General features: G+C 42.1%; 1 protein-coding gene across 2 annotated transcripts; it reads right to left on the reverse strand.

The window, feature by feature from the left end:
• Positions 1 to 3,093: 3,093 nt before the first annotated feature.
• On the reverse strand, positions 3,094 to 20,239 carry MRPL45 (mitochondrial ribosomal protein L45). Of its 2 annotated transcripts, XM_065897175.1 has the most exons (8): positions 20,159 to 20,239; positions 19,083 to 19,260; positions 18,554 to 18,671; positions 14,516 to 14,614; positions 5,384 to 5,432; positions 4,319 to 4,468; positions 3,795 to 3,968; positions 3,094 to 3,589 (listed from the first exon to the last, which is right to left on the reverse strand). In XM_065897175.1, the coding sequence occupies exons 1-8, from the start codon at positions 20,222 to 20,224 to the stop codon at positions 3,503 to 3,505; spliced, it is 921 nt and encodes a 306-aa protein (XP_065753247.1). In that variant the 5' UTR covers positions 20,225 to 20,239; the 3' UTR covers positions 3,094 to 3,502. The 2 variants fall into 2 exon arrangements, with proteins under 2 accessions (XP_065753247.1, XP_065753246.1); XM_065897174.1 differs by lacking the exon at positions 4,319 to 4,468 and having other exon boundaries at positions 3,503 to 3,589; positions 20,159 to 20,224.
• Between the last annotated feature and the right edge of the window lie 228 nt (positions 20,240 to 20,467).

The following is a 20,467-nucleotide window of genomic DNA, read 5'->3' on the forward strand; positions in this document are numbered from 1 at the left end:
CAGCTAGAATACTCAACACAAGCTGTCTGTGACAGGACACTCACTTGTAAAGCCAATGTTAGTGATAAAGGGAAGTCAGCTGTGCCCAGCCCACATTTTCTCAAAAGGAGACCCATTCTTCTGTGAAGTCTACAAAGGACATTTTTTGGGAAGAAACTAAACCACGCAAGGCATTGGCAACATAGGGGCTGAGGAAGGTCACCACAGGAAGCTTAGAAGCCACTTATTCAAGTTCAAAGCTAAATCAGGGGGAAAACTTAAATGGCTCAAAAGAGGTGCCTGAAATGCCTCAAAGATCCTGTCATTTTGACTTTGGGTCTCCAGGTTCTGCTTTATCGATTCTCTCGTACCTGCCCTGCTTGACTGCTGAAGTACAGAGAATCAAGCACACTTACGTCAACATCTGGCATCTAAAGCAACATCAGAGACAGAGAGCATAAAGGGAAAGGCAATTGCTCCAGTTTAAGCCCAGTTTAAGAAGTATGACTCTTACAAGCCTTTTCAGATGGCCTTCCCTCCTTCCTGCTCCATCTTTTGCCAATCTGCAGAGTTCACCCCACTGCCTCATTCTCCTAGCCTTTCAGTGCTGTCATCAAAGGGACCCCTCTCTGTTGTCAAATGCAACTGGAGCCAGGGGGAATTTCTGGTTCCAATGCAAGAACCACTCCAAATCACTTGCTCAGTAACAGGAGGCCCACATCAGTCTCTTTCCCGAGAAGCCCGAGAAAGAAAGGAGGTCCTGTTTACAGCCAGCACTTTAACTGCCCTCAGAAAGAGTAGTGCTATGAGGCAGGTTAGAGGCCTGAGGGCCAGGGAAAGGGCATCGTGTAAATACAAAGCCTCCTTTCTTAGGGAGCTCTCTCTCGTTCTTAGCTCGGTTTAATTCTCTCAAGTCAATTCAGGCTACCCCTACTTAAGTGGTCCTAGATAACAGAGTGCTGGAATTAAGTGATACTACCAGAGGGGAATGAGGAAGGAGAAAAACGTTGGTCACAGACGTCCCAGGATCGGCAGGGGTGAGGTGGGGGTGGAAATAGGCAGACTAAACATGGCACAGCGGCCCACCCTCTAACTGGACAGATACTGATGCCATTCACCAGGAGGAAAAACACACAAGAAGGGGACCAAACACCCAATGGGGAAAATACCAGTCTGCATGTAAATACTCTGGGCAGCTACAGGGCTTCACAGAAATAGGAGCAAAGTGCTCCATTTCCAAAAAGAAGAAGGAATGGAGTAACCCACTTTCAGAGACCAGAGGCCCTTGTTCCATATCTAGGCCTTCCCTCTTACCTAGGTCCCCTGCCCTAGGCTTCCAGAGCAGTAACTAAAGTGTGTTGTTTTTCTGGGCTCTAGCTAGTTAGCCTCACAGCTTGCGAGCCAATACACCTCAGAACAATCCCACTGGGTCTGGACTAGATGGGAACAGAAAAGTTGTCTCTCTAACCACAGTTGTGAAATAAACCATGGGGAAAAAAAAGAATGCTTCTTCTTGACTATTGCAGTTGTTTCTAGCTTTTTCATTATGGTGATTTTATTTTTTCAATGTTTCTAAATATTAATAGTAGATAGATAAAGAACAATGCCTGCTCTAAAGCCCAAGGTAGCCACATGGCAGCCTTCAGGACAATGGGACTGTCTGGCTAATTCTCAGCCAGTGCCCAGCTACATGGGTGGCACTGCAGATGGTCTCCGCCCGGCCCTTCAAGCCAATCCTGTACATCTGGGCCATTTGCTCAGCTGGATTTGATCCCAAGGGGAAATGAAAATTGCACTTATCCTCTGGCTCCCTGGTGGCTCCCTGGCTTAGCCGCTATTTAGGATTATCTAGAGACCCCTGAGACAGGGGAGTGAGGGGAGTGAGGTGGAGTGAGGTGAAACAGCTTATGTGAAACACTGTGTTTTAATATATTCAGAGAAATCAAGACGTCGTTTAGCCATTAAGTGTGCTTTGTGTCTGTTTCCCTACCCTCCCAGGATTGCCTCCCCTTACTCCATACTCCCCAGCTGTGGATCCTACTCAAAGCACTTCCCTTCTCATTTTGCCTTAATCCAGGGCTCAGGCAAATAGGATATGATCAAACCTCACTTGGGCAACAATGCTGGAAACTGATGTACATTTTAAGCCAAAAGGGTTGAAACTAAGTAGCACGATGAGGGTGGCTGCTGTGGATTAACCAATAGTGCTGCCTCTTCCCTAAGCATACACATCTTGTGTCTATGGTCAGCACTCAGCAGCTGTTATGAAAACATCAGTTTTCCCCAGGGAGGCCTGGTCTGTTTGCTGCTTTGCTGAAGTGGTAGCTTTACAGAGACTGAGGGGTCAGGTTATTCTCAACCTGATTCCAGTTTCTTTGGGCTCTACTCTCAAGACAAGGTCAGAACAGATTAATCCTTAACCCAGGTGATAAACTCCTTAAAAGAAAATACTAGATTTGAAAAACAGAAACACAAGAATTAAGGTCCTGATTTTTAAGGGGAGCCCTCATGGGCTGATCAAAGTAATAGTACTATAAACCAAGCTTGCTGCTGGGACAGTGATTTCCCTTGTCATACCTCAGATGACCCAGGACACGAGCACGAGGAGTCCCACATCCTCCTCCAGCTTGAGCTAAGGAACAAGAAGGGGCTGGGCTGTCTCACTCTACATGGGTCCATATTCTGGTATCTTTGCCTCCAAATTCGGGATGGAAAAGAAGTCACCATCTCCAAAAGGTGCTAGAAATCAGGGAACTAAGTCTTATTGATGGATTTCCCAAATGTATCCACACTACCATGGCCCCTTCCTCCTCTAACGCTTCTTGGGATCACACCAGGATGCAGCTGATAATTAAGAAAAAAATCCAAAGGCTGAGGGCTAAATGATTTCTTTGGATTTACATTCATCTATGAAATACAAATATTGATTCAGTGAGCCAGTGTATGCGAAAAGACCCTCTTAAATGACGCCACTTTTATAAACACTAATTATTTTTCCCAAGTCCGGATTTCCTGTAAGTCACATCACTCACAATTAAGATAACTTCCACTTCTGCCCTCTGAAGGTTGGTCTACTTCCATCCTGAACCAGGAGAAATATACAGAACCCACCACATTTGTCCAATACCTGATAGTGTTTTATTTCAAACTCTGATCCTGCCCTGTAATTAGAAAGAAAGTTCTGCCAGTTTGCTCCTGACAGTTCTTGCTGCCGGAAAAGCTGGTATCAGATGTTCTCTGAAACATACTGTTTTTCATCTGGAGTTAGAAGCTAGATATAAGATTAAAAAAAGAAGAAGTACGTCCATTGCTGTGCACAGGACCAACCCACTAGGGCCCAACCATCAGTAGTGGTTACTGAGGATGAGACTGCTAAAAAGACCCAAGCAGGGCAAGAGAGAACAAAGGTAGCTCTTTCTACAGCATGAAGAAAATGGATGACTTCACAGCTCCCAGACTCCCAGACTTCACAGCTTCCAGCCACATCACCACCCACGCTTCACCCGAGGAGTCACTTTTGCCATCACGCTAGCTGAGGCTTATGGGCCTCTCCTTGCGGCTCTTCATACTCTTCCCAAGGTTTCATCTGGGGGCCAGGGATCATCACCGTCTGAAAGAGCAGGATACTGAGTTATCTACTATCCAAGTCCATGGCTTACCTAAGAGATTCATGCCCGCCTCCACGCCCACTTCCGTGCCCGCCGCCAACAAGAGGACTCCTCTTCCTGGTGGTGCATCACCCTCTCTGTCCACTAGGTGGAGCCCAACAGGAGTGGCTTAGAATGCCATGTCTTAAACCATGCAAGCTGCTTTACCTTAAGGATAGGCTGCTTAGGGGGTGCCCATGGGGGAATGATCTTGCCATGCATTCTCCAGCTCCCATAGGGATTCACCAGATGCTTTTCAAAGACAACATACTCCAGGACATCCCTGGGCACATCTTCCTGTCCATACATCAACCGGCCAAACCGATCATAGATGGCCAGAGTCTGAAAATGAAAGCACATCTAGTCGGTTAGTCCTCAGAGTTGTTTAATTCTGAATCTAGACTAACAGATCAACCACTGACACTTTACTCTTAGAGGGTTTTTGACTGGGGGGCGGGGGGGGGGGCGGGGTGGTGGAAGGAGGTGGGAGGGAGTCCAGGAAGGGTGGGGAAGAATATCCCCACACCTGTTTTAGTACAGCTAACATCGAGCAGTGGGAAGGGTGCAGTGACAAGGTAAGACAGACCTTTCCTTAGAACTCAGAGTCCCGGGCAGCTGTACCCAGAAATCAGAGGGAGGTGCCCAACCTGAGAGTGAAGAAAGCTGGGAGGAAAGCAGACTGGTGCCTCTACCTGCCGGGTGTGCATGCGGATGGTGACCTGGCCATACGCGTTGCCCTGGTTCAGCAGACTTGAACAGCGAACCTGCACCACCTGGGGTGGCTCTAAAGATTCCACGAAGTTCCAGCGGACGGTCTTGTATTTGATGTCCCAGACCATGTCCTGAGGGCAGAGGAGAATAGTTCAACTGGATTTTTCCCTCCCTGTAGGGAAGTTGGAGCTTATTTCCATGCTTGCTCTTCTTGCAATACCACAGTCAACGTTTCCCATCAAATGCTCTCTGGTGCTTATTTTCTCTCACCTTAAGCTACCTACTCATGCTCACCTCACAACAACTCTCTTTCCATTTCTACATCACAACTCAAGACCCACCTCCCTCCTTGAGAACCCTTCTCCAAATCAATGAAGGCCACACTCCAACCTGCCAGCTTACCTAATATCCCATTATCCCTCCTACACACGTCCATGATCTGCTCATTATTGCATGCATTTCTTTTTTTTTTTTTTTGCATGCATTTATGTTGACTGCACATGTTTGGTTTTTTTCCTCTCACCTTTGGCAATGAAAGGTGGGATTTTATAGGAATTTTATAGCCTTTTATAAAGGCTAACCTGCTAAGACTAGGAAAACGATACTTGTCCCTGGGGAGATGAAGCAAAACTGATAGAAACTGAAGTTCTTATTCTTGAACCTCTAACTGAACCACAAAGGCCTCATTGTTAGGGGTCTCCCAGAGTACCTAGCACCCCCGTTATCACACAATGTAAGCCTCACGAACACTGGTTAAATCCTTTACTGTAGTATAGGTATGTGCAAGGCTGGCCTCATGTGACCATACCCTCACCTCAGGATCTGTAGTCTCAGTACTGCTTGCTGAGGGACTTCCTCTTTCTTCACCTGCATGGCCTTTACCAGAGTCCGTATCAAGTCATTATCATTCAGCCAAAAATAATGGAACTTCAGCTTTTGCCTTAGACTTCCTGTACTCTCAAAACTGATCCTTAAGAAAATCAGAGGGGATATCTAGAATCTGTCTACTCAGGGGTCCCACAGTTCTAAGGAAGATAAGAACCTACCGGAAAACAGTTTTCAGTTACCAAGGTATGAAGCCGGTCATGGTCTGAGCTAAAAAGGAAAGAGATATATATCACTGACTCCTGCTTTTATGATACTGTGTATGAAAGCTGAAAATGGCCCTGAAAATAGAAAACAACTCCCTTCATTTTTATAAACATTTTCTGCACACCTACTATAAGCCAGGTAATATACTGAGTCCTGGTCTTAGTCCAAAGATGAAGAACAACATGATTTACCGGAAAATCATGAGATCTAACTAAGAGCAGCATAAAGTTATGTTTGAATCTCAGGAGCAGAAAGAAATTTCGCTGAAATTACTATACCTCCTTGAGATGGGCAAGAAACCCTCACTGGGATGTGGGGACTGATTTTTGTTCTAAGCTGGAACAAAATCCAACACAAATAACAATCAAAAGCTCAATTTATCTCCTCTTACCATGGACACATCATCAATACCGACTGCTTAGCCTTATTTCTTACACATTCATCTTTAAACCTAGCCAAAAGAAAACCATCTGTTTTTTCTGGTCTCTTCTACACAAAACTGCCCCCCGCCCCATCTTTGTTGCTGCCAGAGAGATCTAGTTATGCTGATTCTATACAGTAACAGTAAGAAAATAGTTGGCAAACCCCAGCTCCTGTACATATAAGATTTTAGGAGGGGTCCTAACTGAAGGGTTTCAAATAAACCTAAGACCACAGATTAGTTTCTTTCAGATACACATTCATGACTTTTCCCCACAATTTAATACTTTCTGAGCAGTTTAAGTCTTTGCCCTTTGAAAAATTGTGTCTCTAATCCCACAGTGGGTAATGGATTAGTTCTGTCTACCTGCTTCCCTTCCACTTCTATTCCAAATACAAAAGATTCCGAGTCATTTCCCCCACTGTAGCTCTAGACTAGACTAGACTGAAGTGTGGTGACAGCTACCACAACTACCACGCTTGCCACCTCAGAATAAATTCTTCCTCGTCACTGTCCTGGCCTAGAAATCTTCAGTAGAAATAAATTCCCCATTTTATGAGTTCACTCAGTATTTTGCAATAGAACTTACCCTGAAAAATAAAAGGAGGACATCTGCTTTGGGCAACATAATGGACTGAGCTTATGTGAAACTGCTCCCACTATAAACATCCAGAAAGATGTTATAATACACACAGACACACGCACATTTTAAAATCTCTAGCCTAGTTCACAAGAAAGGAAGGTAAGTCCTTAGATGCCAGAAAGGAAGAGTGAGTTAAAAGCAGAATGGAAAGAATACAACCTGATACCACAACAGCACAGGGATGATTTAGGGATCTAGAAATAGGATCTGATGGCTAGAGCTTGACTTTTCCTAAAACCTTGGATGCTGGAAGGACAGGGAGTTGGAACTGAGATCCCTGCATAAAGCTATGACCCTCAAAAAGAGTCCTGTACCTGCAGGAAAGGGAAACTAGAAAATAGTCCACCAACCTAGATATAAAGTTTCCTTCACTCTAGGGCTTGGGGTGGGGGTGGGGGTGTCTAAAAAACAAATTTTAAAAACTCCCACAAAAAATTAAAGCCTTAAGTCCACATTATACCCAGAGGTGGACACAGAATTTATGGTATCTGTATGATGTAAGAATTCCTAAGCTAAGAAATTAACAAAGAAACTGATACCTGGGCTTCCCTGGTGGCGCAGTGGTTGAGAGTCCGCCTGCCAATGCAGGGGACACAGGTTCGTGCCCCGGTCCGGGAGGATCCCACATGCCGCGGAGCGGCTGGGCCCGTGAGCCATGGCCGCTGAGCCTGCACGTCCAGAGCCTGTGCTCCGCAACGGGAGAGGCCGCAACAGTGAGAGGCCCGTGTACCGCAAAAAAAACACACAAAAAAAACAAAAAACAAACTGACACCTGGCCAATGATATCCCTAGAGTATCTGGCAGAAACACCCCAAAAACCTCTCTGGGATCATATTCATAATTTAGGTTGTTTGGAATTCCCTCAGAAGAAAAACTCTCCATTGCAGATGAGCTCACAATGAAACATTACAAAACATCTGGAAGCTAGCAAAATCAACAGACACAGACATCAAGCAAAATGACAGAGGAGGAAGCACTAGGGTTGGGTCCCTCCATTGAAACAACTGATAAATTAGAAAAAATAACCAGAACCACAATTTCAGAACTCTGGATGTTGACTGGACACCTATAACAACTAGGGAAGTGCTTGACAAAGGGAGAAGCCAGTGATCTTGAGTTTAAGAACATGTGCAAACCACCTACCCTCCTCTTTCCCTCAGCCCTGCCATTACTGGTGGGGATAGTAGCATGTGTTCCTGGAGTGGATGGCTGGCGCAAGAGCAGGCAGTAGGGACCCCTCCCTCCAAAAATTTGAGTTGCACATTTTGGTCAGGCTGGTGGATTGCAGAGAGACCAGAGCAAATGATGTCATGGTTTCAGCCCTGCTGGCTGCAGCAGCTTTTCCCACCAACAGATTTAAAGGGATAAAGGACCAAGAACACTTGTTTTGGTTTTATTCAGCCAGACAATTTAGGAAATCTTTGTCAGGTCACTGGCTGATTGCAGAGATAATGGAACAGAAACTTCAATGACTACCCACAACAAAGAATACACACTTAGCAATACTAGTTTGGAAAAGTCACAAATGGATGGCAGTGGCACTGATGAGCAAAGTCAGCAATTCCTGAGAAGCAGAGGAATCTGATTTCCAGAGTTACCACATAATAATACTCAGAATGTCCAGTTCTCAACAAAAAAATTACAAAGCATACAAAGAAACACAAAAGTATGGCCCATCCACAGGAAAAAAATTTTTGACAGAAACCATCCCTGAGAAAGCCCAGACACTGGAATTATTAGCCAAAGACGTTAAATCAACTATCCTACTTATGCGCACTGAGATAAAGGTAAGCATGGACAAAGAACTAAAGGAAATCAGAAAACAATGTATGAAATAAGAACATCAATAGATCCAACAGAGGGCAGACAGCAGAAGCAAGAAGAACTACAATCCTGCAGCCTGTGGAACAAACACCACATTCACAGAAAGACAGACAAGATGAAAAGGCAGAGGGCTATGAACCAGATGAAAGAACAAGATAAAACCCCAGAAAAACAACTAAATGAAGTGGAGATAGGCAACCTTCCAGAAAAAGAATTCAGAATAATGATAGTGAAGATGATCCAGGACCTCGGGAAAAGAATGGAGGCAAAGATCGAGAAGATGCAAGAAATGTTTAACAAAGACCTAGAAGAATTAAAGAACAAACAGAGATGAACAATAGAATAACTGAAATGAAAAATACACTAGAAGGAATCAATAGCAGAATAACTGAGGCAGAAGAACAGATAAGTGACCTGGAAGACAGAATGGTGGAATTCACTGCTGCGGAACAGAATATAGAAAAAAGAATGAAAAGAAATGAAGACAGCCTAAGAGACCTGTGGGACAACATTAAACGTCAACAACATTCACATTACAGGGGTCCCAGAAGGAGAAGAGACAGAGATAGCACCCGAGAAAGTATCTGAAGAGAGTACAGCCGAAAACTTTCCTAACATGGAAAAGGAAATAGCCACCCAAGTCCAGGAAGCACAGAGAGTCCCATACAGGATAAACCCAAGTAGAAACACGCTGAGACACACAGTAATCAAATTGGCAAAAATTAAAGACAAAGAAAAATTATTGAAAGCAGCGAGGGAAAAATGACAAATAACAGACAAGGGAACTCCCATAAGGTTAACAGCTGATTTCTCAGCAGAAACTCTACGAGCCAGAAGTGAGTGGCATGACATATTTAAAGTGATGAAAGGGAAGAACCTACAACCAAGATTACTCTAGCCGGCAAGGATCTCAATCAGATTTGATGGAGAATTCAAAAGCTTTACAGACAAGCAAAAGCTAAGAGAATTCAGCACCACCAAACCAGCTCTACAACAAATGCTAAAGGAACTTCTCTAAGTGGGAAACACAAGAGAAGAAAAGGACCTACAAAAACAAACCCAAAACAATTAAGAAAATGGTAATAAGAACATATGTATCGATAATTACCTGAAATGTGAATGGATTAAATGCTCCAGCCAAAAGACACAGGCTCGCTGAATGGATACAAAAACAAGATCCATATATATGCTGTCTACAAGAGACCCACTTCAGACCTAGGGACACATACAGACTGAAAGTGAGGGGATGGGAAAAGATATTCCATGCAAATGGAAATCAAAAGAAGGCTGGAGTAGCAATACTCATATCAGATAAAATAGACTTTAAAGAATGTTACAAGAGACAAGGAAGGACACTACCTAATGATCAAGGGATCAATCCAAGAAGAAGATATAACAATTATAAATATATATGCACCCAACATAGGAGCACCTCAACACATAAGACAACCGCTAACAGCTGTGAAAGAGGAAATCGACAGTAACACAATAATAGTGGGGAACTTTAACACCTCACTTACACCAAAGGACAGATCATCCAAAATGAAAATTAATAAGGAAACACAAGCTTTAAATGACACAACAGACCAGATAGATTTAATTGATATTTATAGGACATCCCATCCAAAAACAGCAGATTACACTTTCTTCTCAAGCGTGCACGAACATTCTCCAGGATAGATCACATCTTGGGTCACAAATCAAGCCTCAGTAAATTTAAGAAAACTGAAATCATATCAAGCATCTTTTCTAACCACAACACTATGAGATTAGAAATCAATTACAGGGAAAAAAAAACATAAAAAACACAAACACGTGGAGGTTAAACAATACGTTACTAAATAACCAAGAAATCACTAAGGAAATCAAAGAGGAAATCAAAAAATACCTAGAGACAAATGACAATGAAAACACAACGATCCAAAACCTATGGGATGCAGCAAAAGCAGTTCTAAGAGGGAAGTTTACAGCTATACAAGCCTACCTCAAGAAACAAGAAAAATCTCAAATAAACAATCTAACCTTACACCTAAAGGAACTAGAGAAAGAAGAACAAACAAAACCCAAAGTTATCAGAAGGAAAGAAATCATAAAGAACAGAGCGGAAATAAATGAAACAGAAACAAAGAAAACAATAGCAAAGATCAATAAAACTAAAATCTGGTTCTTTGAGAAGATAAACAAAATTGATAAACCATTAGCCAGACTCATCAAGAAAAAGAGGGAGAAGACTCAAATCAATAAAATTAGAAATGAAAAAGGAGAAGTTACAACAGACACCGCAGAAATACAAAGCATCCTAGGAGACTACTACAAGCAACTCTATGCCAATAAAATGGACAACCTGGAAGAAACGGACAAATTCTTAGAAAGGTATAATCTTCCATGATTGAACCAGGAAGAAATCAAAATATGAACAGACCAATCACAAGTAATGAAATTGAAACTGTGATTGAAAATCTTCCAACAAACAAAAGTCCAGGACCAGATGGCTTCACAGGTGAATTCTATCAAACATTTAGAGAAGAGCTAACACCCATCCTTCTCAAACTCTTCCAAAAATTGCAGAGGAAGGAACACTCCAAAACTCATTCTATGAGGCCACCATCACCGTGATACCAAAACCAGACAAAGATACTACAAAAAAAAGAAAATTACAGACCAATATCACTGATGAATATAGATGCAAATATCCTCGACAAAATACTAGCAAACAGAATCCAACAGCACACTAAAAGGATCATACACCACGATCAAGTGGGATTTATCCCAGGGATGCAAGGATTCTTCAATATATGCAAATCAGTCAATGTGATAAACCATATTAACAAACTGAAGAATAAAACCCATATGATCATCTCAATCAATGCAGAAAAAGCTTTTGACAAAATTCAATACCCATTTATGATAAAAACTCTCCAGAGAAAGTGGGCATAGAGGGAACCCACCTCAACATAATAAAGGCCATATACGACAAACCCACAGCAAACATCATTCTCAATAGTGAAAAACTGAAAGCATTTCCTTTAAGATCAGGAACAAGACAAGGATGTCCACTCTCACCACTATTATTCAACATAGTTTTGGAAGTCTTAGCCACAGCAATCAGAGAAAAAAAAGAAATAAAAGGAATACAAATTGGAAAAGAAGAAGTAAAACTGTCACTGTTTGCAGATGACATGATACTATACATAGAGAATCCTAAATATGTCACCAGAAAACTACTAGAGCTAATCAATGAATCTGGTAAAGTTGCAGGATACAAAATTAATGCACAGAAATCTCTTGCATTCCTATACACTAATGATGAAAAATCTGAAAGAGAAATTAAGGAAATACTCCCATTTACCATTGCAACAAAAAGAACAAAATACTTAGGAATAAACCTACCTAGGGAGACAAAAGACCTGTATGCAGAAAACTATAAGGCACTGATGACTCCCTGACCTCACTCTATACTACAAAGCTACAGTAATCAAGACAATGTGGTACTGGCATAAAAACAGAAATATACATCAATGGAACAGGATAGAAAGTCCAGAGATAAACCCATGCACCTATGGTCAACTAATCTACGACAAAGAAGGCAAGGATATACAATGGAGAAAAGACTCTTCAATAAGTGGTGCTGGGAAAACTGGACAGCTACATGTAAAAGAATGATATTAGAACACTCCCTAACACCATACACAAAAATAAACTCAAAGTGGATTAAAGACCTAAATGTAAGACCGGACACTACAAAACTCTTAGAGGAAAACATAGGCAGAACATTCTATGACATAAATCACAGCAAGATCCTTTTTGACCCACCTCCTAGAGAAATGGAAATAAAAACAAAAATAAACAAATGGGACCTAATGAAACTTCAAAGCTTTTGCACAGCAAAGGAAACCATAAAAAAGACCAAAAGACAACCCTCAGAATGGGAGAAAATATTTGCAAATGAAGCAACTGACAAAGGATTAATTTCCAAAATTTACAAGCTGCTCAATATCAAAAAAACAAACAACCCAATCCAAAAATGGGCAGAAGACCTAAACAGAAATTTCTCCAAAGAAGATATACAGACTGCCAACAAACACATGAAAGAATGCTCAACATCATTAATCATTAGGGAAATGCAAATCAAAACTACAATGAGGTATGACCTCACACCAGTCAGAATGGCCATCATCAAAAAATCTAGAAACAATAAATGCTGGAGAGGGTGTGGGGAAAAGGGAACACTCCTGCACTGCTGGTGGGAATGTGAATTGGTACAGCCACTATGGAGAACAGTATGGCGGTTCCTTAAAAAACTACAAATAGAACTACCATATGACCCAGCAATCCCACTACTGGGCATATACCCTGAGAAAACCATAATTCAAAAAGAGTCATGTACCAAAATGTTCATTGCAGCTCTATTTACAATAGCCCCGAGATGGAAACAACCTAAGTGCCTACCAACGGATGAATGGATAAAGAAGATGTGGCACATATATACAATGGAATATTACTCAGCCATAAAAAGAAATGAAATTGAGCTATTTGTAATGAGGTGGATAGACCTAGAGTCTGTCATACAGAGTGAAGTAAGTCAGAAAGAGAAAGACAAATACCATATGCTAACACATATATATGGAATTTAAGGAAAAAAAAGTCATGAAGAACCTAGGAGTAAGACAGGAATAAAGACACAGACCTACTGGAGAATGGACTTGACGATATGGGGAGGGGGAAGGGTGAGCTGTGACAAAGCGAGAGAGAGGCATGGACATATACACACTACCAAACGTAAGGTAGATAGCTAGTGGGAAGCAGCCGCATAGCACAGGAATATCAGCTTGGTGCTTTGTGACCGCCTGGAGGGGTGGGATAGGGAGAGTGGGAGGGAGGGAGACGCAAGAGGGAAGAGATATGGGAACATATGTGTATGTATAACTGATTCACTTTGTTATAAAGCAGAAACTAACACACCATTGTAAAGCAATTATACCCCAATAAAGATGTTAAAAAAAAAATGCAAGTGAAATAACAACAAGGTAGAACTTAAAAAAACTAAATAACAATAACACAGGAGATGTATGAGGCAGTGACTGAAATTCAAGTGTTTGAAGCTTCTTGTGATATTGTCAACAACACATGCTAAACGCTTTAACAATAACTATTATAAGAACAGAAGTAGAATGTAATACTTCCAAACAAGTGGAAGGAATAAAAAAGTTAGAAGGAAATTATATCAATACCACAAATGAAAGGAAAAAAAGAAACAAAGAAAAATCATGGTAACTAGAATGCAAAAAATAATGTGGTAGGAAAAAAATATCAAATATAAAAAAAACTACACTGAACAATAAACAGAGCAGGTTTCAGAAAAATACATCATTCATGTAAATTTTCACAACACATTAAACAATACTGTACATTGTTTATACACATGTACATGTGGTGAGTATAAAAATGTGCATGAGAATAATAGGGAAGATAGTGGTTCTTTCTAGGAAGCAAAAGAATGGGGAGATGGGGCTTTAGCTGTATCTATAATGCTTTATCCCTGTCTCTTCCCCCAATTAGGCATTCAGAAGCAAATATGGCAAAATGTAAACATCTATTACCTTGCAAGGTATTTTTTTATATGTTTCAAATATTTCACAATTAAAAACTTTTTTTAAACAAATAAAAGTAAAAAGAAATAATTAATGGATTTGAGAGTATATGTTTGGGATCCTACCTGAAGCCTAGCCACAGCAAGCTACAGTTCAAAGAATGTCGGCAACAGTCCAAGGCCTAGTACTTAAGGTTATTCCAGGCCCCTCATGTTGATTTTTCATCTACCTAGCAGCCCTGACTTTTCTCCCTTGGTTGAATCAAGAAGAAGTTGGAAAATTTTTAAAGAAACTTATTCAAAATAATTAAGGAAAGGAAATGTACATATACAAGACAAACACACAAGAAGGGTCAGGATGAATTAGGGACCAGGCGGGTGAAAATAGCAGCCGTTCAGCAGTCTCAACACTTGCCAGTGGACTGAGCCAGACCAAATGGTGAAAACTCCCAGAAGCAGTGAGAGGAGTCAAGGACGGCTCCAGGCTCCAATTTCCCACAGAGGAACATCTCCCACTCTAGAACTCTTACCTGAAGAAAAAAAAAAACCTGTGCCTAGAATAATAGCTGCTGAGAACATAATGGGTATAAGACAGGGAGTTCACGTACTTGTTTAGACACAGGTGAGCTTCAATGAAGATATCCTGGGCTTTTTCAGGGAAGTCCTTTATTTTAAAATTAGGATCACTTTCTCTTATCCTCCGGATTCTGTAAAATTAAGCATGAGAATCATTTCTAAAGAAGACTTCACACAATTTCCATAACTTAAAGCTTACTTTACGTCTGTTAATGTCTGTCCATTTATGCAAAAATTGATTTTTGAATGTGCCAAGTCCTGTAAATTCAACCTTCTAATTCGCACTTAAATCAATCATTCTAAAGAAAGGCCAAAGCTGGGACTTCCTGGTGGTGTAGTGGTTAAGAATCCACCTGCCGGGCTTCCCTGGTGGTGCAGTGGTTGACAGTCTGCCTGCCGATGCAGGGGACATGGGTTTGTGCCCCGGTCCGGGAGGATCCCACATGCCGCGGAGCGGCTTGGCCCATGAGCCATGGCCACTGAGCCTGCGCGTCCGGAGCCTGTGCTCCACAACGGGAGAGGCCACAACAGTGAGAGGCCCGCGTACCGCAAAAAAAAAAAAAAAAAAAAAAGAATCCACCTGCCGATGCAGGGGACACGGGTTCGATCCCTGGTCCAGGAAGATCCCACATGCCATGGAACAACTAAGCCCACGCGCCACAACTACTGAAGCCCATGTGCCCTAGGGCCCACGCGCCACAACTACCGAAGCCCGCGTACTCTAGGGCCTGAGTGCTGCAACTATTGAGCCTGCATGCTGCAACTACTGAAGCCCACACGCCTAGAGCCTGTGCTCTGCAACAAGAGAAGCCACCCCAATGAGAAGCCCGCACACCACAACGAAGAGTAGCCCCCACTCACTGCAACTAGAGAAAGCCAGCGCGCAGCAACAAAGACACAATGCAGCCAAATATTTAAATTTAAATAAATAAATAAAAATAAAGACCAAAGCTTCTCATAGTGAAATTTCAGAATTTTGGCATCAAAGAAAACATCCTATAAGCACTAAGAAAGAAAAAACAGGTTTCATACAGAGGCTCAGGAGCCAGAAAGACATTGGGCTTCTAACTAGCAAGATTAGAAGTTAGAAAGACGGGACTGCCCTGGTGGTCCAGTGGTTAAAACTCTGCGCTCCCAATGCAGGGGGCCCGGGTTCGATCCCTGGTTGGGGAACTAGATCCTGCATGCCGCAACTAAGAGCCCGCATAATGCAACTAAAAGAGCCCACATGCCGCAAGTAAAGATCCTGCACGCCGCAACAAAGATCCCTCGTGCTGCAACTAATACCTGGCACAGCCAAATAAATAAATACTAAAAAAAAAAAAAAAAAAGGAAGTTAGAAAGACAATGGAGCAGTGCTTTTAACTGAGAAAAAAATGACTCCCAGCCCAGAATTCTATACCTGGGAAAATTATAAATGAAGTGGGAGACTAAAAAAAAGATTTTTCCTTAGCCTTGCAAGATCTCATTTATCTACCATCCACCCTTTCTCAGGAAGCTGCTGGGGAATGTGTGCCACCAAAATAACTGAATGAACCATGAAAGAGAGAGAGGTAAAATCCACGACACAGGGAATACATATAAGAGCAAGGCAAAAGGAGTATCAGGATGATGATAAAAGTAGATCCCACGATGTACAGTGAGCCTAAAGAGGGATCAATCCAGACCGAAATAGGTAAGAAGGCTCCAGGAGGGCTTTCTTCTTGAAGATGGGATTGATAAAATACTTAACGTTTTCTATGTACTGAGAGAAAATTAACACAACCAGGGGTTCCATAAGCAAATGAGAAAAAAAGACACGACACCAGAAAAAAAAACTATTACGCAGGAAATGTAATAATAATGTACTGCATGGCTCTGCTGTCAATAGCATTTTCGTAGTTATAATGTAAACAGGGAATTCTGAGCTAATCAAAGTGTTACTATAACTATATTAAGAGGATGGGGGACACCAGAACTCAGTGGAATTTATCCCAGGAATGTAGGATTGGTTTAACACTAAAAAAATCAATTAATGCAATATACCATATCAATAGAATAAAGGACAAATATCACATGATCATCTCAACAATCAGAGAAAAAGCATGTGATAAAATCCACTCCTTTGCACTTTTCACCTCAGAGCCTTGCTTGTACTGTTTTGTCTCCCTAGAATGCTATTCCTCACTATACCCCTCTACTCAGCTAACTCCAAGCAACCCTTTAGGTCCCAGCTTTAAATGTCATTTCCTTAGGGAAGCTTACCTTTAACTCCCAGACCAAGTTATCTTTCCCTGCCATATGTTCCCACAGCACTCATACTTCACCGTATCTGTAATTATTTGTATACAATCAGTATTTAATAACTGGTTTCCTCTCCTAGGTAAGAACTCCATAATAAAACCACCTGTATTCTGTTCATCATCATCATGAACCCTTCCACCAAACAGCTCTTAGGCCAGGAGAGAAATACATGAGAGGAAATCATCACAATAGAGTTATCAGAAGTAGTAAGAATATGCATACAGTCACAATTATAACAAAGGCAGCTCCAAAACGAGTCAGAGAAGGCTTAAAAGCAGACAGAGATTATCATACTTAGCAAAGTAAGTCAGAAAGAGAAAGACAAATACCATATGATATCACTTATATGTGGAATCTAAAATACGACACAGGGACTTCCCTGGCGGTCCAGTGGTTAAGACTTTGCGCTCCCACTGCAGAGGGCACAGGTTTGATCCCTGGTCAGCAAACTCAGATCCCACATGCTGCGTGGTGTAGCCAAAAAAAAAAAAAAAAAAAAAAAACCACACACAAATGAACACATCTATGAAAGAGAAACAGACTCACAAACATAGAGAACAGACTCGTGGTTGCCAAAGGGCTGGGGGAGGGAAGGATTGGGAGTTTCTTATTTAAAAAAAAAAAAGTGAGACTTCCCTGGTGGCGCAGTGGTTAAGAATCCACCTGCCAATGCAGGGGACACGGGTTCGAGCCCTGGTCCGGGATGATCCCACATGCCATGGAGCAACTAAGCCCGTGCACCGCCAACCACTGAGCCCACGTGCCACAACTACTGAAGCCCGCACACCTAGAGCCCACGCTCCGCAACAAGAGAAGCAACCACAATGAGAAGCCCCCGCACAGCAACAAAGAGTAGCCCCTGCTCACCACAACTAGAGAAAGCCCGCGCACAGCAACAAAGACCCAAAACAGCCAAAAATAAAAATTAATTAATTAATTAAAAAAAAAAAGCAGACACAATACTTGAGAGAAAAAGACATTTTTCAGGCAAAGAAAAGGATGTGCAAAGAGACACAGCACAACATTTGTCAAGGAACTGGCAATTAGTTTGGAAAGGTTAAAGTTTAGGATGCGAAAAATGGAATAAGGAGATGATGGTGGAGAGGAAGGCAAGAGACAAATTATAAAAAGCCCTGAATACCACTGAAGAAATCTGGATTTTATTCTTCAGATAACAGGGAGCCACAAAGGAGTCTGAGACAGAAGAGTTGATGTGATAAGATCTGTATTTAGAGAAACAGGTTATGGCCACATGAAGAATTAACACTGACTCAGTATACTTGTGCATAGAAATCTATATATGACCCTAAGAACCTATCATTTAGATACAGTTAGAGCTAGAGTGACGGATACTGAAAGTCTCTTTAAGAAGAAAGTTTTGGCTCTGCTCCTTAACTAAAGCCCAGTTAGCTCCCCAGAACACGTCTGTCTTTTTAAGCCTTTTTGGCTTTTCTTACTCTCTTAAGTTTAAACTCTAAGGTATTTCTCATAAAAATATGCTCTCTCTTATTATTACTTCAAATTTTAAAATATGTGATCAAGAAAGTGTCCTACAAACTTCAATGTGAACTTCCTAAATGATGTGACAAAAACGAACAATCAAGGTTGAGATGCTACGATTCAGGATGCCCATATTATACATTAGCTCTATTACAGAGAAAGAATATACTGTCAAGTTATCAAGGGAGTTACAGGCAACGCAATTAACCCAAGATGACCTCTCTGGATTAAGCAGCAACAAGAAATGTTCATTCTAATACTGACTCCCAGCTGTCTCAGACACCTACGATAATTGTGATGCCACATTCTTCTTCAATCGCTCAGCTCTCTGTGCCAGTCCTTCCTTAGAAAGAGATGACACTCGGGCATCACCCTCAGGAGGAACATAGGCGTCAAAGATACCAGCTGTAAAGAGAGACGGAGAAAACTAAAAAAGCATTGAAAGATTGAGAAAAAGTCATCCTGAGGTCATACAAAATTGGGAGGGCTCCTGGATACAAAATAGACTAACAAAATAGACTTCCATGTAAAGGGAATCGTGTTGCATTAGAAAAAGTAGAATAAGATCATTTCAGCCTTCTCTTAGAGCCTCAGCTTCTTCTTGTACAAAATGGAGAAATTTTACCCTGGTCTTCTAGGAACAGTGTGAAAACAAGATCAAAGATGACCTCATGAAATATAACGTATACAAATTATTGAGACTGAACCAATTTTGTAGTTAATTAAATGCTATCATTCATACTCCAAATCATTCCACTTTCCAAGATCTCTGACAGAAGGGGATTGGGTCAGGGTCTCAGAAATACCATGTCTCACCTGTACAGGCCAGATGTATGGGACGCTCCAAACGTTCTGGAGGAATGACCAGTCCTGCTTTCCGGGCATATTCTACGAACTCCTTTTCTGATTTATATTTGGGTTGATAAGTAGGGGGTGTGAAACGTTTTTTAGTTCTCACTGGAAATACTGCTGTGGACTGAGTCACCAGGACTGGCTGGAGGATGGTAGAAAAAGGTTAGGTAACCTGGAAAGAAATCAATCTTGTACAAACTGTAAGCAAAGATAGAATGGGCACATCCAAAGAATGACTTAGGAACAATTACAAAGCCACATATCACGGGGGAAAATGCGCAACTATCTTAACAATTATGGTGTCTCTTGCTAAAAGCCAGTAAGCAACTTTTACTAACACCGTTCAACGTTTACTAAAGGTTTTCCTTTATTTAGTACTTTCCATAGTATAGGGCTGTGCCAACTCCTAGAGATGCAGAGTTAATGAAAGCAAGGCTTCTGCTTTCAAAGAACGCTCAGTCTGATGGGGAACTTAAACACCAACCCAATACTGAAATGAGCAGAAGAAAAGTCCTCTTCTTGGCATCTCCTCTACATTTACTCAGATTCCATTCTGCTCATTCTATTGGGAGCCTCAGTGTAAACTTTATTCTGTCGTTCTAGCTCCCAACTAGATCAATAATAAGCTCTTCAAAGGCCAGGTCTCTTTCTCTCTGACCACGAGTTTTGTTCAGGCAGGTACGAGACTCCCTTCTTTACAGCTACTGTTCAATTAAGGACATTTATAAAAATCAACGGGAAGCGAACCCACCTTCCAACCATAACTTCTTCCCCTTTAACACCCCCAGGCCAGTCAGACCCAGACCAAACCGGAGAAACTTAATCCCCGAGAACTTGCCCGCTCTCATGGCCCTACCAAGGCTCTCCCCACTCAGCCACATAGTTAAGTAGTTATGTCTCGTCTACCTCAACTCTTCCCCAGCCTAGGTACGTACGACCTGTAACGTCCAAGTTCACCAAGGACAACTGCAAAGCGAGTATTTCCCTCCACTCTGTTCCCCTCCAGCCCCTAGACTCCTATCTACCCCGTCCCTACCCACCTGCCGAGACCACCATCCTAAAGCCCTAGATAAGCGAGACAATCCCCGCGGCAAGGGGACTGCCATTTTGCTCACGCAAAGGCAGCCGGGATGGAGACAGTAAAAAGCCTTGGGCCGGAAAGGAGGCGCACAGGGCGGAGCTAGCTCGGGAGTGGAATTTTCCAGGGCACGCGCCCGCCGCCGAAGTGTGAGCAGCGCGAACGCGCACGTACACGTCCGGGGTGGTGGTGGGGGTGTGGGGGGAGTTGGGCTGCACATGCGCAGTAAAACGGCGTTGGGGGTAGGGTGGAAGCACGGTTGTCACGCGCC

This window comes from Phocoena phocoena, chromosome 19, assembly GCF_963924675.1.
Source record: "Phocoena phocoena chromosome 19, mPhoPho1.1, whole genome shotgun sequence".
NCBI lineage: Eukaryota > Metazoa > Chordata > Mammalia > Artiodactyla > Phocoenidae > Phocoena > Phocoena phocoena.